General features: G+C 34.8%; 1 protein-coding gene across 4 annotated transcripts in view; it reads right to left on the reverse strand.

The window, feature by feature from the left end:
• Positions 1-412: 412 nt before the first annotated feature.
• The window catches only part of RAB27B (RAB27B, member RAS oncogene family), a 206,641-nt gene continuing 191,836 nt past the window's right edge, over positions 413-15,217 (reverse strand). For all 4 annotated transcript variants that reach the window (XM_031945939.1, XM_031945938.1, XM_031945937.1 and 1 more), the window contains 3 exons: positions 12,334-12,437; positions 8,118-8,241; positions 413-7,114 (listed from right to left, as the gene is read on the reverse strand). In XM_031945939.1, coding sequence (XP_031801799.1) covers positions 6,925-7,114; positions 8,118-8,241; positions 12,334-12,437 — 418 coding nt within the window. In that variant the 3' untranslated portion in view covers positions 413-6,924. The remainder of the gene's footprint in view (positions 7,115-8,117; positions 8,242-12,333; positions 12,438-15,217) is intronic.

A 15,217-nucleotide genomic window follows, 5' to 3' on the forward strand; every position in this document is an offset into this window, starting at 1 on the left:
CTCTTTTAAGATGCAGATTAATGGCTACTTTATACAAGAGGATTAACTTTCTCTATAAATTTACTTTGTACATCTTCTGTATATATCAGGAGTGTGTGTGTGAATGTTGTCTAATTAGGATGTAAGCACCTCAAAGTTTTCTTTTTGTGAGTTTCTTTTTAGTTGTTGTTTTTTAATTGCTGATGCTTAACACAGTGCTCTGCATGTAGCATTTAATATATGCTTTTTGGCTGATTTATTTTTCATGAATAATAAGATATGGATATGAATCCAGTAGTTTGATGGGTCCCAAGAAGATTCTATCACTAATGGGATGAAGTTGCATTTTTATCCTTTCTCATTAATTGTCTTATACCACTCATTTATTCCCAACTTGAACTTGGGAATATGCTTTCCCTAGGTACTCAACACAACTGGTAAAAATGCATTTTTATTTGAAAAGTGCAGAAACAATCACAGGATACATTCCTTGACCATGTTATTCAAACCCAGACACCAGTAATTCATTGGACAATTTTTTTTTAAGCCACAGAAACTTTGGTACAATAAAATGATGTGTCAGGCACCACAATCTACTGAGGGGTATATATAGAGAAAAATCATGTTAAAGGGTTTAAATTACATTCATAATACCAATACAAAATATCTATGGACTTGTGAAGACCAACGTAAAACAAGAAAACAAGGCACAAGATAACTCAACATCAGGAAAACATTATCTAAGAGTAAATTCGGGAAACAGCAAAGCACTTGACTGTAACAGTCAAAACAATGGTTATCTTTAAAACATAATAGAGTAGGACAAATTAGTTTTCATAAATAATTTCAGATACAGTCTTACATGGATAAGTTCACAAAAAGCCCTATTATACAATGAGGAGTTTTACCACATTGGCATTTATTTTTAAGGTAATGTAATTGGCAGTCTTGAAGGAAGTACATTAGGAAATAAAAGATAAAGGAGAGTTCATATCTTATTTTGCAGTACTAGAAAAGAAGTATACACAGAAAAAATGAGGAGGCCCAAGGTTGGTAGCCTCTCTAAAAGTACTAAGGTTTCCATTCAAGTGATTTCATTTTCCTTATCTTGCCATTTTTCACACATTAATGGTTGAACTCATGACTATTGTCCTTCACCACCTCAGGGTCTAGAAGAATTGGGTTCATGTCCCATTTTTGACACATACTGGCTATGTGATCCAGTTAACCCTGGCTATCTTAAAGTTCAAGTGCCCTGGCAACTCTAAATTGCAAAAGAATTGAAAATCTGCATTGGTGGGGGGGAATTTCCACCCTCAGCATTCTCTACACCTGTGAAGCCTCAGGTATATGTACATGATAGTAGAGATGGACTGGATTGTCCTTAGCATTCAAAATAGCTTTTTAAAAATAGTCCATAGTATAACTGAAAAGAAAGCTTAAACACATTGTTTTGCCATCAGGATAAATAGCTTTTTGCCTCAGCTAACAGCAATTAATAAGGAAAACAGCCACTCTGTACAATAAAATAATCATTAAGAACAGAAACCTCAGCTCATACGCAATCTATTCCTGGGATATTAGAATACATGAGGGTGATGGGTCATTGCCAATATCCTTCAGCTGAATAAAGGAAAGCAGAGATTAAACCTTAGAAGTCATCTAATCATTTTGCAATTAAGAAAACAGATGTGATTTGCCAAAGGACCAGCCAGTTAGTGGCAGGGAAGATCTCCAACTTGTCCAATGCCCTCTCTACTAAACTATTCTGCCTGAGAAACAAAATTTTAAAAATTCTACCAAAATGTGCCTTATTTGGAAATTTCTTCTAAAAATGTCATTGTTAGAATCATTCTGTTATTCAGTCTCACAGCTACAAAATTGAGTTTTATTATGACCTTTTCTTCAAATGGGAAGGTGGAAAAAATACACCTAGCTTTGAACATGAACATCACTGAAAAAGGTCTTTGGAATGTTATTCCTCGAGTCCCTCAAGAATATTATTGAAAAGAAAAGCATCATTCACATAGAATAAAAGAAATATTCTCCAAATATAGCAAACTGTAAATCCAGTAGTGAAATAACTCTTTTGTTTGTACATCTCACCCGACCCCCTCCTCCCATTAAATGGTTATCTGCCATTCTTCATTTTTCTGGAGGAAAAGTGATTAATAAATATTTTCCATACATCTGTTATAAAATAGCTCTCTGGCAATGTCGTTTATTCTACATAGAAGTAATTCCTTAAACATAGCTCTTTTTTAGCCCTAAACACATATACTTAAACAAAATGTTTCTTTGACCATCTCTGGCCACACAAATGTAATCCCAAATTTTGTTGTCTCCACAAAGAGTTCTCAGGCAGTAAGATAAATAAAAATCTGCAAAACTAACATCTCTTTCTAGGCAGTCATACTAAATCATTGTTTTCATGGTTTCATCAAACATCTGGATACCTTTCACCTAGCAAACAATACCCTCCATCCAGTGCCCTGTTCAAGCCATTCTTTAGCATTCTTCCCTTTTCCCTGCCTCACGTATGCTCACATCATCTTTTATAAAATCTAAGAAAAAAATAAAATCTGTAATGTATTCCTAAGTGATCTCTTTAGATATTATAGATTCTCTTGAAAACGGAAAAGCTTTACTAAAAGACACAACCTGGATTAAAAAAATTTGATTCCATAAACAATCCAAAGTTAGAAATGAAAGATAATTTTCTTGATGGATAAATCCAACAGTCAGATTTTCCTGGATCAGAGGACAAATTTTTTCCCTAGATCAAGAATCTGAAATGCCTACTGCATTTATATCTTGAGTTTTATATCACATCCCTCTCTCCAAAAAGCTTTATGGATATGTTATGTCTTAGATTTCATACCTTCTATGTGAGATACACGCATAAGTAAGCAGAGATATAGAAAAGTTAACTGGCTTTTGTGATCATTGAGCATGCTGGAGAGCAGAACTCATGCTTCTTAATCATTGATTAAATGAAGCACTCATTACATAATTTTGTTCCATGAATTTCTTGAAGTTTCCTAGTGGAACTTAGCTTTTTTTTTCTTATTTCAAGGCCTGATCAAGCAAATTAGGTCCTTTCAAATTCAAGGGAATTTCAAATACAAAGATACATTTGGCTAACTTCAAATCCACTTTATTCAGAATTTTAAAATACTCTTTGATTCACAGAAAAATATTAAGTCCTTCTCCACAGTAGGCTTCCCTCTTGCAAAGATCAAAAATAAGAATTCTCCCTGTGAAGTGCTTATCCCAAACCTCACCAAAGCATTCCAAATGGATACTCTGGTAATACAAGCCAGTGTACTTAGTTGAATGACAAAAGCATAGCCACTGAAACATAGCAATTCAACTAACATAGCCCTTCTGATCAGGTTGTGATAAATGTATTCAGAGTTATTATCCTTGCTCAAATATATTTGAAAACAGTAATCTTTATTTTTATTTGTTTGCTTGTTTGGGGGTTTTTGGCAGTAAAAAATAGCCAACACCCTAACATGGCGTGAAAGCAAGATGATTTAGATTGCTGACTATCTACAAAGTTCCCCAAATAGCTTTGTTTGGAGACTGACTGCTCAGAGTCCTTCATGGTAAAGAAAGCATTCTGGATTTCTGATTGCTAATCCACAATAGTTTACTATTCCCAAAATGGAGAAAAAGAGAATTTGCAATCCAACTCTGCTCAACCCATTTTCACAAAAGGTCTTGCCATTTGAAGGATAATTCTTAGCTTTAATTATGGGGATACACTTAACTGATCAGAATTCTATTAGCAAAGAAATGAAGATTGGAAATTTCAGCAAGATGGATTTATGACAGGTGGGCTTGACAGAGATTTATGACAGGTTGGAGTTACTGTCGAGAGTTCTGTAACCCTGTAAGAAACTCCAAGAGAGGCTGTCCAGTAGTACAGTATTACCAAAAAATATACCATGTAGCTGAAGCCAATTTTGGTCACAGAGATATCTGAGGCACCAGGGAAGAGCATTGTAAACATTGAAACAGTGCAGATTCCCCACAGAGATGATTTCTACACTGGAAAAAAGAGCTTCACATACTTTTTGGACAATTCCAACAATACAACAATCTAATCAGAGACACTGAAAGAAAAAAATAAAGAACCAAACAAAAAAACATTGCCTTGATGACTAAGAAACATTGGCTACCTAGGGATTTTAAAGAGGCTAGAATTCCATGTTGGAATTCCATGTTCCCCCAAAACACAGGGTTATGTTGCTGCTTTAAGGAATTCTTCAAAATAATGTCTCTAGAAGGAAAAAAAAAGTCTATCATCCACTGGTGCCAAAATAAAGTGAATAATGAGCAAGGGACAGAATTACAAATCAAAATAGCATCGTGTGTGTGTGTGTGTGTGTGTGTGTGTGTGTGTGTGTACACCAAAGAGGATGCTACAAACAGAAAGTGAAATTATAGTTCTAAATTATTCCTCATAGTTTGGTCCTTTCCAAAGACTGCCCACACCATAGCTATCTGCCCATGTCCTTCCTTCCCTCCTCTGATCTCCTATTTCAAGTTTGGGTCCAAAAGTTTTATTGGCATGTTGACCCTCCACTCCATTCCCTAATTATCAGAGAATAGTGTTTGGCACAAAGACTCCCCAAACTTAAGTGGCCATATAGGGACTATGAATAAAAATAGACATAAAATCAAGTCTAATTGCATGCACAACTTTTTTGGACCTTATAAAAGCTGACTATTCTCTATCAGTAATAATGCAGGGGGAAAAAAGAATAAAAATTGAAAACCCCAGGCATAAAAGGAAATGGGAATGGCTAGAGAAGACATTGTTAGTAAGTAGGATGCAGAAGACTGTTTTTGTCTGAGAGAAGAAAGTAATCATTACCTTTTCTCCTTTCCCACCTTTATGATCTTTAGAAGAATACAAAATGTCATAGGGAAGGCTCATCTGAAGAAGGAAGATGGACAATGCATTAAAAAAGCTAAGTAATGATGTGAGAGACTGGAAAGGAGTGAGAGAAATTGGTAGAAGGTGGGAATGAAAAGTAGAATTTCATTAGCAGATCAATATTTAAATGTTTCCCAGCAGATACTATTGGTTTTATTTTAATTTTGTTCCACCCCAAAGACAAGAAGACAAGTGCTCTCTTGGAAGTCAGTAATAGTGGTGGTAAACTGAGGGTCGGGTAGGATGAGCTAGAGTGAAATCCTTAAGGAAATGAGGGACATTAGGAAAGATGGGACTTAAGGTAACAATATTACATAGATAGCTCTTGAGGAGTTTTCATTTGCTCATGTGCCTTATGAGCAGCAGGAATGAGAAATCCTTTTCAAAAGGTTATCTTCTTTTGACAGAAAGAGAAAAAAGGTTAAAGATCTTTATTAAATAAAGGAATATATTCATCAGGCACCTAATTCATAGTTAAGAGTGACTAGAATATTGTATAAATAATGAGGTTCCTTAGGAAAGTTTTAATGTGTTTATTTATCATGACCTTATAATATCATTACTGTGGATTAAATCTTATAATAGCTTAGCCATAAAGATAAACCAGTCCCTGTGAAACAGTGGTGGGATGAATTCAACTTTAGTAAGTTTCATTCTCCCTTCCTCAAATATGTCTTTGCATTTTCCTTGAAAAAGGTAAAAATAAAAGCATGGATTAAAAGTAAATATTGAACCAAATCATGATATAGTCTTCATAGCCTTACTGAAGATTTGTAAATTCAGAGGGAACCAAGCAAAGACCTTTTGTTTTTCAGGAGTTCTGGATTGAATGAGTTAGAATGGCATTTTTGACAAAAAGGAACAAGTGGCACAAAAGGTATGGTTCAGGATGTTTGTGACTTTTCTAATTCTCTACAAATAGTGATCAGTTTTTACTTTTGAAGAAAACAAATCAAAATACTCACTGGTTCATTCTACAAAGAACAGTTAGGATGAGTTTTAATTACAGTATTCTAAGAACAAGAAACTTCATTTGTCTGGGTAACATTTAGTGGAAAAAATAAAATGTGCTGCTGAATGAACACTATGTTGCCTCTACATCTTTCACTGGAAATGAAAGCCCTAGAATTCTCACTGTCACCCCCAAAGGTAACATCAATTTCAATTTGAACATGCATGAAGTCTGGTTATAATGCTCTCTCAGCAAGCTGCAACTTATGCTTCTCCTTTCAGTACCTGTTAGGGTCAAACACTTTTTGCCCTTTTGAGGGTTGCTTATTTTGCCTATATGTCATCCTCTCTAATTCAGTTGTCTTCTACATGCCATTTACTAGGAACACAGAATTGACATTATCACATAATTCCCTGGATTTAATCAAAAGTTAGATATTCATCCTTCCAGTCACCTTATCAGTAATTTAATAGGGCAAGCTACATACTGTGTGCTTATAATAAGGTCAGTTTTAATGAACCCCAGAGAATTCTTCACTTGCAGATTTTCTTCAGCTAATACATTATTACCAATGCAAACACAAAAGTATGAATCATTAGTATCAATATAAGTGAAAACAATCTTAGAAATGCCCTTTTTCATGTTCTTCAGCAATTAATTTATTATTCCTCTTTCATACAAAAAAGTGATCTCCTTTCTTTCTGATTTTAAGCTCCATAACATTTTCATTTTCTTATTGGAGGATTTCAATGCTTCTTTTAAAATAAAAAAAAACACAATAATATAACCAAAAAATCGACTGAATGTCCCTGATGATAAGATTATGTTGGGAAAATTCAGACACAGAACTATTGGGCCTTATAACTCATAGTTCAGTCCCACTGAACATTGATGATCATGGTGATGTTTAAAAATTCATTCTCTGGAAGAAAAGAAAAGAAAATGTATCTGTGCAAGGCCCACTCATCAATTATGTGGCTTGTCAACCATTTTTTGATCAACTATTTGGGTGAGGTTCTTGATTCTCAGTTTGAAAAGGTGAAGTCTAGCAAGCACATTTTTTTTCGGCTGGTTTCTTTCCCTCAAGCTTCTCCGAATTTCCTCCATTGGCCGCATCAGGGACTTGTGACTTCTCCACACATTGCTCCATGCGCTTCATTATTAAGTCCAGAAGTGTGTCCACAGGTTTCTCCACATTCTGCCCTGTTGCTGCACTTGTTTCAAAATAGGGTATGCTGCCAGTAACAATAACAGACAACAAATACTCATGAGAGATGGGAGAAAGTCATCATAAGTTCCAACAGGTAATACAGTCACATAATTTTTTTTTAAAGATTCAGGAAAAGTTAGAAAATACTGATAGATCTTTTGCCTGATAGGTTGGGAAATATCATTTTGATTTCCCACAGGAAGAGAAAAAGACCACAACAATATCATTATTGCTGCCATCTTTCTTTTCTTAAACAAGTCAAATGATATTAGAACTGTAGCAAAGAGCTAATATCTAATTTTTATATAGCACATAAAGGTTTGCAAAGTGCTTTTACATATTTTATCAAGTGAGATCCTCAGAATTAGCTCTATGAGGTAATACTATTATCACCTCCATTTTATAATTGAACAAACTGAGGCAAACAGATGTTAAGTGGCTTGTCATAGATAATATAGCTAGTGTTTATGGCAGGATTTGAATTTGGGTCTTCCTAATTCCAAAATCCAACACTTTATTCACCATGCCATTCATCTGCCTCCAAGATCATCTAGTCCAGCCCTTTCATTTTACAGCTGAGGAACCTGAGAGCAGGAAGGGGAATGCTAATTTGTACAAGTGGTAGAGACATTAAGCTAAAATTTAATGATCCTCAATCAGCAGGTTATTGGATGTGTCTGTTCTAAGAAGCTTTCAGACTAGCTAGGTATTAGGATACTCATATTCCTCAAGGCTTTCCTACCTATACTCTAATGGTTAACCATGCCAAATTTATGCATCAAACAAAACCCCAATGATTCAAAAATGATATTAGAAAATCAGCTTAATCACAGACCAGGGCTGGGGCTGCCTTTTCTGTCTGTTCCTAGAGCTCCTCTAGAAGACTTACAATGGTGAAGGAGTTCCTCTTCATATACTCCACTAGTGAATATTGACTCATATATCAGGGATCCCAAGGAAGAGCCCTAATCTAGATTCTTATACCACAGTCAGAAAGATGGGGTGAACTTTCACAGTTACAATCTTACCCATATTTGTCTGCAAGGTCTCGGGCTTGCCGTTCATTGACTTCCCTCTGGTCTGAAAGATCTGCCTTGTTGCCAATTAATACTATATCTGGATTTTCACAATATGCATTAGCTTGCAATTGGCCTTGGAAAGAAAGCAGACAATATCAACATCAGTCACACGTGACTGCTTATTTTCTAAATGTGTAACCAAAATAATAACCTCCAACCTACATAAATGCATGAGGAAGCACACATGTACAGTCAGGAACATATATATACTCACATACACATCCATACAAAGTCTGCTATTTCCTTTTGCAACTGGGCATAGTTCGGCTTTTATACTTCTCAAAAGGAAGGTAAATACAGAGATGAGATAGTAAGCTCCTTGAAGGAAGGGGCTATCTTTTACCTCTTTTTACATCCTCAGCATGTGGCTGGTACATAACAGCACTTAATAAATGTTTGATTGATTAATCAATTAATGACAGAGTTATATCTGAGAGGACTAAAATATCACACTTTATCAATACTTTTGAAAAAAATGTTATCTCTCTCAGAGGCCATAGTGATAGAGACAAAAAGCAGGTTTTCTTAGGACTCCTAAAAATTTCGTAGACCACTTTGTAATCAAAGAGTGAGTTTTAACAAGAAGAAAAATATTTAGTTCTTCTCCTCAGGAACCATTCATTAAAAATGATTTCTGATGATATTTGCTCAGAATTTTTGGGTTACTTTCCAATGGTAAATTTTAGGTATATAAAGTATTATTTAAGCAAACTGAAAAAAATAAGCTGAGCTAAGATGATTCAGAGAAAGAACTGATAAATATAAGTATGTATAGAATGATTTTGTGTATGTGTGTGTGTGTGTGTGTGTGTATGTGTGTGTGTGTGTGTGTGTGTGTGTGTGTGTATTTATGTCTAATGGTAGACTTTTTTAGGGCAGGGGGAAGAGAAAAAAAGGAAAAAATTATGTTATAACTTTATTATATATTTAAAAAGAATAGCAAGCTATATGTAATAGATTTGTAGTTTCATATACATTTTTTTCCTATTCTATTATGTTATCAAAATGCTTGTTTTATTTCGTAAGTTCAGAATAAAATAAATAAAATTTAAACACAACGAAGGTTTTTAAAAGTGGGCATTATAAGGGAGTGGGCAAAAAAAAAAAACCTTCAAATTTTGAGTCAGATAAGTTCAAATACTATCTCTGCCATTGAGCAAGTCACTTTACTCCATGACTCTGTATCCTCACCTGAAAAATAAGTAAGTTGGACCTCTGAGATTACTTCTAGTTCCAAAGCAATGATTTTATTCTAAAGCCAGAGGAAAAAATGAATAGATAAGCTACAATATAACTATTACAGCTCAATATTAGGAAAAATTTCCTAACAATTTGAGTTTTCTGAAGTAGGAAAGAGCTTCTTTGTAGAGGTTTTGAGTTGCCCATCACAAAAAGTCAGAAGCTGTGTAATCACTTGATAGGGATGAGATTGAATAGGACATTTCTGTTCAGATATAGTTTGGTCTTGATGACTTTTATATTAGAAACTCATAGATTCAGAGCTGAATGATGCAGTGTATAGAGTGCTAGGTCTGGAATCAGGAGAACCTGAGTTCAAATCCAGCCTCAAACACTTACTAGATATGTGACTCTGGTCAAGTAAGTTAACCTCTATTTACTTCACCCAAAATGGCTAACCATTCTTACTTTCTTTGTCAAGAAACTCTTATGGAGAGTATTGCTGTGATATATTCCAAGGAGTCACAAAAATCAGATGTTACTGAATGACAACAACAAATCTGAAGCCCTGACGATTTAAGTGATTGCAGAAAAAACATTTGACAAAATCCAACACCCATTCCTATTAAAAACAAGTACCATCTATTTAAAAGCAAGCATCATATATAATGGAGATACATTATAATCATTCTTAATAAGATCAGGAGTGAAACAAGGTTACCCACTATCATCGTTATTATTCAATACTGTATTAGAAATTTTAGCTTTATCAATAAGAGAAGAAAAAGAAATTAAAGGAATGAGTAGGTAATGAAGAAACCAAATTATCACTCTTTGCAGAAAAACAAAGTACATTAAATTTTATTTTAAGAAGAAAATGTTTTTTACAGAAAAATGGTGAAATGATGACCATAATATTTAACTAGTGGTGTATATAAATTTTAACATGAGAATTTTGGTCCTGTGGATTAAAAGTTTCTCTACTGATAATCTCAAATTCACTGAAATATTTTCTCTCAAACCTCATAAAGAAAAATTAACCATGGTACCAACCAAATGTTGTTCTTGTGAAATATCCTCTGTAACCCATACCTCAAATCATGACTTGGATATTATTCTAAATTCTTAATAAATTCAAGCAATCATAAAACTTGGGGAGTCATTTTTCAGACATAGTTCTTTCTCATTTAATCATCTGTTCAATAAAACAGGTTTTGATCTCCATTTATACACACACACACACACACACACACAAAATGCCCGAGTGTCTTTCATAAAGTGGTCAGTAACTCTTAAGCTCTTTTCCAAGCCCATTTAACCAAAAAGTGCATGTAAATTTCAGGAGTAAGTGTTCCCACTCAGCATATACCCAGCTTCTTTCTCCCATGCCCTCTCCATGCTTCATGTTGTAGATGCCAGCTCAATTAGTTTAAAGAGGCACTCAAGGGCACACTAAAGAAATGGAATTAGTGGCTTTTCAATTGAGATAACTAGTCTCATAAGTACATTTGATAGCAATGCCAGAAATCTTTCTAAGAGGTCAAAAAGACAAATATGCTCTCACTGCCAGTAATGCAGCACCAATACAAAGATCAGCATCTTGGATGACCAGGGATGATGATGCAAAACTGTTACCTGCCGCATCCTGTATACCTGACATTCTGCTAGGGCAAAATGATAGAAAGACATAGGTGAAACATTCCTTGCCTTCAAGTAGCTTACCTTTTATTGGGGAAACAACATGTACACATATGAATAAATTAAAAAAACACACATACAAAGTAAATACAAATTAATGGATGACAGAGGAAGGAAAAATAGCTGAAGTGATCAGGAAAGGCCTCATATAGAGAATAAAGATGATATTTGAGCTTAATTTTGCAGGAAGTCAAGGATTCTAAGTGGCAGAGATAAGGAAGGAGAGCATTTTAGGCATGGGATAGAAACAGGCAGAGAAATGGAATATTATGTATAAAAAACAGAAAGTAAGACAATTTGGATTAAGAGAAGAGTACATGGAGGAATTCTTATGTAATAAGTCTGGAAAATAAGGCTGGAACCAGAAATCAAAGACCTTAAAATAACACAACAGAGTATGAATGTGGTTATAGAGGGAACTGGAAACCACTGGAAATTTTTGGGCAGAAGAGTGACATGGTCAGTCCTATGCTTTAGAAATATCACCAAAGTAACTATCTAGAGAATGGATTGGGAGAGGGAAGAAACTGGATACAAGAGGCTAATAAAGAAGTTATTGAAATAATTCAGCTAAGAGGTGATCATGGCCTGAAGTAGAGTGATTGTGGTTTGAGGACGGTATAGAGGTGAGAGGTTTTAAAGGCAGAATTAGCAAAACTTGGCAGCTGATTGGATATGTGGAATGAAAGAGAATGAGAAATCAAAGATGACACCAAAAGAGTGACGTGGAAGGATACTGGGACCTTTGACAGAAATAGAGATGTTCAGAAGTAGGGTGAATTTTGAGGAAAAGCTATTAAGTTTTGTTTTGGATATACTGACATGTGAGGACTATATGCGATTGAAAATGTCCAATAGACAGTTATGGCTAGAGGCATATACATAGATTTGAGAGTCATAAAGAGATAATTATTAAGTTCATTGAAGCTGTCAAGATTATTGAGAGGGTAGACATAAAGAAACCCAGGACAAAGTCTCATAGTTATGAGGCGGACCATGGATAATGACTCAACAAAGGGGATAGAGAGGGAGTGGCCAGACTGAAAGGATTAACATGAGAGAATGGTATCAAAAAATCAGACAGGAAGGAAGATGCAAAAAGGAATTTATAGGGAGGGGGAAAGGAAGAAGGTTGAGAAATCCACTGGGTTTATCAATCAAGACTCCATTTTGAAAATGCTTCTACATTTGAGAAATAATGTAGTGAAATCCAGGTAAATCAGTGAAATATGAAAATTTATAAGACAGATTCTAGAGCAATCAAAGCAAGTTAGTTGGTCTGACTTACTCATCCAGTTTCTGACATTTAAGAAGCTTTGCTGACTGGTAAGGTCAAACATTAATAAGAAGCCCATAGCATCTCTGAAAAATGCTGTGGTGAGACTTCGGAATCTGTCAAAAAGCAAAGTGAAAGAGTATTAGCAACAGTAAAGGAGTCAATCAACAAACAATAACAATAACTCACATTTAAGTCATCTTTAACAATTTATATAAAGCACTTTACTGCTCAACAGCCCTTCAAGAGAAGCCAAGTAGATGTTTATTTTACCAATGAGTTCAACTCTTCTAACTGATGCTTCTTCTACTATACAGGTTTCCTCTTATACCTTCTCTTATCTTTGAAATCAGATTGCAGAAATTTTCACAGGACTAGAGATAGTATACAAGGAAAGGCTATTCATTTTTCATCAGTTCTAAATGTAGAGATAGAAAACCTTGAAATTCTTTACAAGAAAGCTTAAATTTGATTTTGATGACTTCCTTTGCTTTGGGTTACCTCCAGTTTAACTAAACTCATCTATTCTGTGTTTGGTGATATGTTGCTCTGAAATTACCATTTACCTGGTGTCTTATGCACCTTTGTCTTGTGAGAGGTGGCAAAGTCTAATAGAGAAAGCTCCAAATTAGGAGACACGTGTATCTATATTTACACACACACACACACACACACATTTGTGTGTGTGTGTGTGTGTGTGTGTGTGTGTGTGTGTGTGTGTGTATGTTCGTGTTCCACAGTGGTAGCAAAGTAAAATAAAGTAAAGCACAAGATAAAAATCTTTGTTAAATGATAGAACGAATGAATGAGAATTTGGCTATGAACTCTGAGTAAGTCAAAGATTGTTGGAACAAGGAAGAAAGATTATTTGTCACAATAGAAAGAAGAAAGGCAAAAAGCCTAAAGACAAAGGTGGAGGATACAAAGTCTTAAACACTGAATTATTACAGCAAATTAAAATTATATTTTTAACATGAAGGCATGAAAATAAATATTTGAATGATCTTTATTTGTAAATGAAGATTTTCCTTGTCATAGATTTAAAAAGAAAGATATGCTGGCAGAAATAAACAGAAGAAACACCTTTTTTGCCATGTTACATCATGTTACATCTAACTTTGACTTCAGATTAGAGTATCTTGTCTCAGCAACGCTAAGTGTTTTTTTACTGACCATTGCTTTAATAGAAAGCACAATGCCTGGAATAGAGTCAGGACTTAATAAATGTTTATTAACTGGCCAAATACCTGATTTAATTACTCTAGTAGCTTGGATTAGTTGGAACACTGGGAATGGTAGTGAATCTCACATGATTACTCTCTATGAAGATAAAGAAAGCGTATCCCAGAGATTCACCATCACTCTATTTGAATCACCAAGTAGATTTACTTGAAGGGTATGACTTTTCCTTTAAGGGCAACATGTTTTTCAAAGATACAACCACATAGAAATTATGGTGGTACACACCATGGACACAGCAATTGGATTATGTGAGACTATCAGCCTTGCTTAGCTATCCTGCAAACATACCATATATGAAATCAGTGGAAGAATTCTCAATGAAAGAATGACTAACTAAGACTGTTCCCTGTTTTCTCCCTGCTTTGCCTCCTAGAGCAGCAGTTGTGAGGATACAAGACAAAACATCTCTTTTACTTGGCTGGGCTAATGTAGAGAACACCATTACTCATGGGGGCAGCATTTTCCTATTTTCATAAAATCCAAAAAATGTATGGTCTGTGATAATAAAACTGACATATGCAGACTCTGAGTTATAATTTCAAAGTGAACATAATTATTGATGAAATCTTCAAAGACCTCACAGTTTAAGATAAAAAAAGCAGAAGAAATCTCAGCACCTTTTTTGGTATTTATAAACCTAAATATGAGTATTTTGAATCTGTTTCAAAAACTGAATGATTTATAATCTCAAAAATCTAAGGAAGAGGCAGAGAGAAGGGTAAGAGCATGTATATAAGATCTAGGAAATGAAGGACCATTTAAAAATAAAAAGAATTTACCTTTTTAAGGCATTATCTAAGAAAATTCATTTCTGACTAAGCTTTTCCATTATATTAGTATATAGATTAAGAAATGAAGTAGACCTTAGAATTGCTATAGTCTAGTCCCCTTGTTTTTACAGATGAGGAAAATAAGACCCAAGAGAGGTCTGTGTGATTTGCTCAATGCAAATCGATACCTTCTAAGACTCAGACTGGTCATATTCCACACTAGTACTGGTAACACAAAACATCCATTTATATAGTGTGCTGGATAACAAATAGCCCCCCCTCAAATTCGATGCATAAACAGGTATCTGAGTGCCTGCTTTGTGCAGGGCACTTTGTCATGGGAGATACAAAGATGAATGATTTCAGATGAACATTTCCAAAAAAGCACTCAATAACCCCCCCACAAGAAACTTCTCTTTTTTGTTATCTTTCCCATTTTGCCCAAAGTACTACCACCCATCCTTGCAAGCACATAGACTCACAAATTCAAAATTATTTGTTGACTTTCCTGACTCCCTCACTTCCCATATCCAATCATTTGAGAATCTCATTTTGTTAATTCTGTCTCTATGTGTCTTGTCTTCAATCCCTCCTACCTATTCATACCCTAAGCCCCCTAGTTTGTACCTTCATTACTTTCTGCTTGAATTATTGCAATTAGCCTCCTAATTGATTATTTGATTTTCCTGCTTCTAACCTTTCCTTCTCCAATTTACCCTTTACATAGCTAAAAGGGAATTGATATTTCTAAAGCAGAGGGCTGGCCATGTCACTTCTCTGCAATAGAAGTTTCATTATAATACAAACTCCTCTGTTGGATATTTAAAGCCCATCATAATCTGGTTTTAATATATTATAATGAAGGTCTGGTATACATGAAGTAT

This window comes from Sarcophilus harrisii, chromosome 1 (assembly GCF_902635505.1).
Source record: "Sarcophilus harrisii chromosome 1, mSarHar1.11, whole genome shotgun sequence".
NCBI classification, from domain to species: domain Eukaryota; kingdom Metazoa; phylum Chordata; class Mammalia; order Dasyuromorphia; family Dasyuridae; genus Sarcophilus; species Sarcophilus harrisii.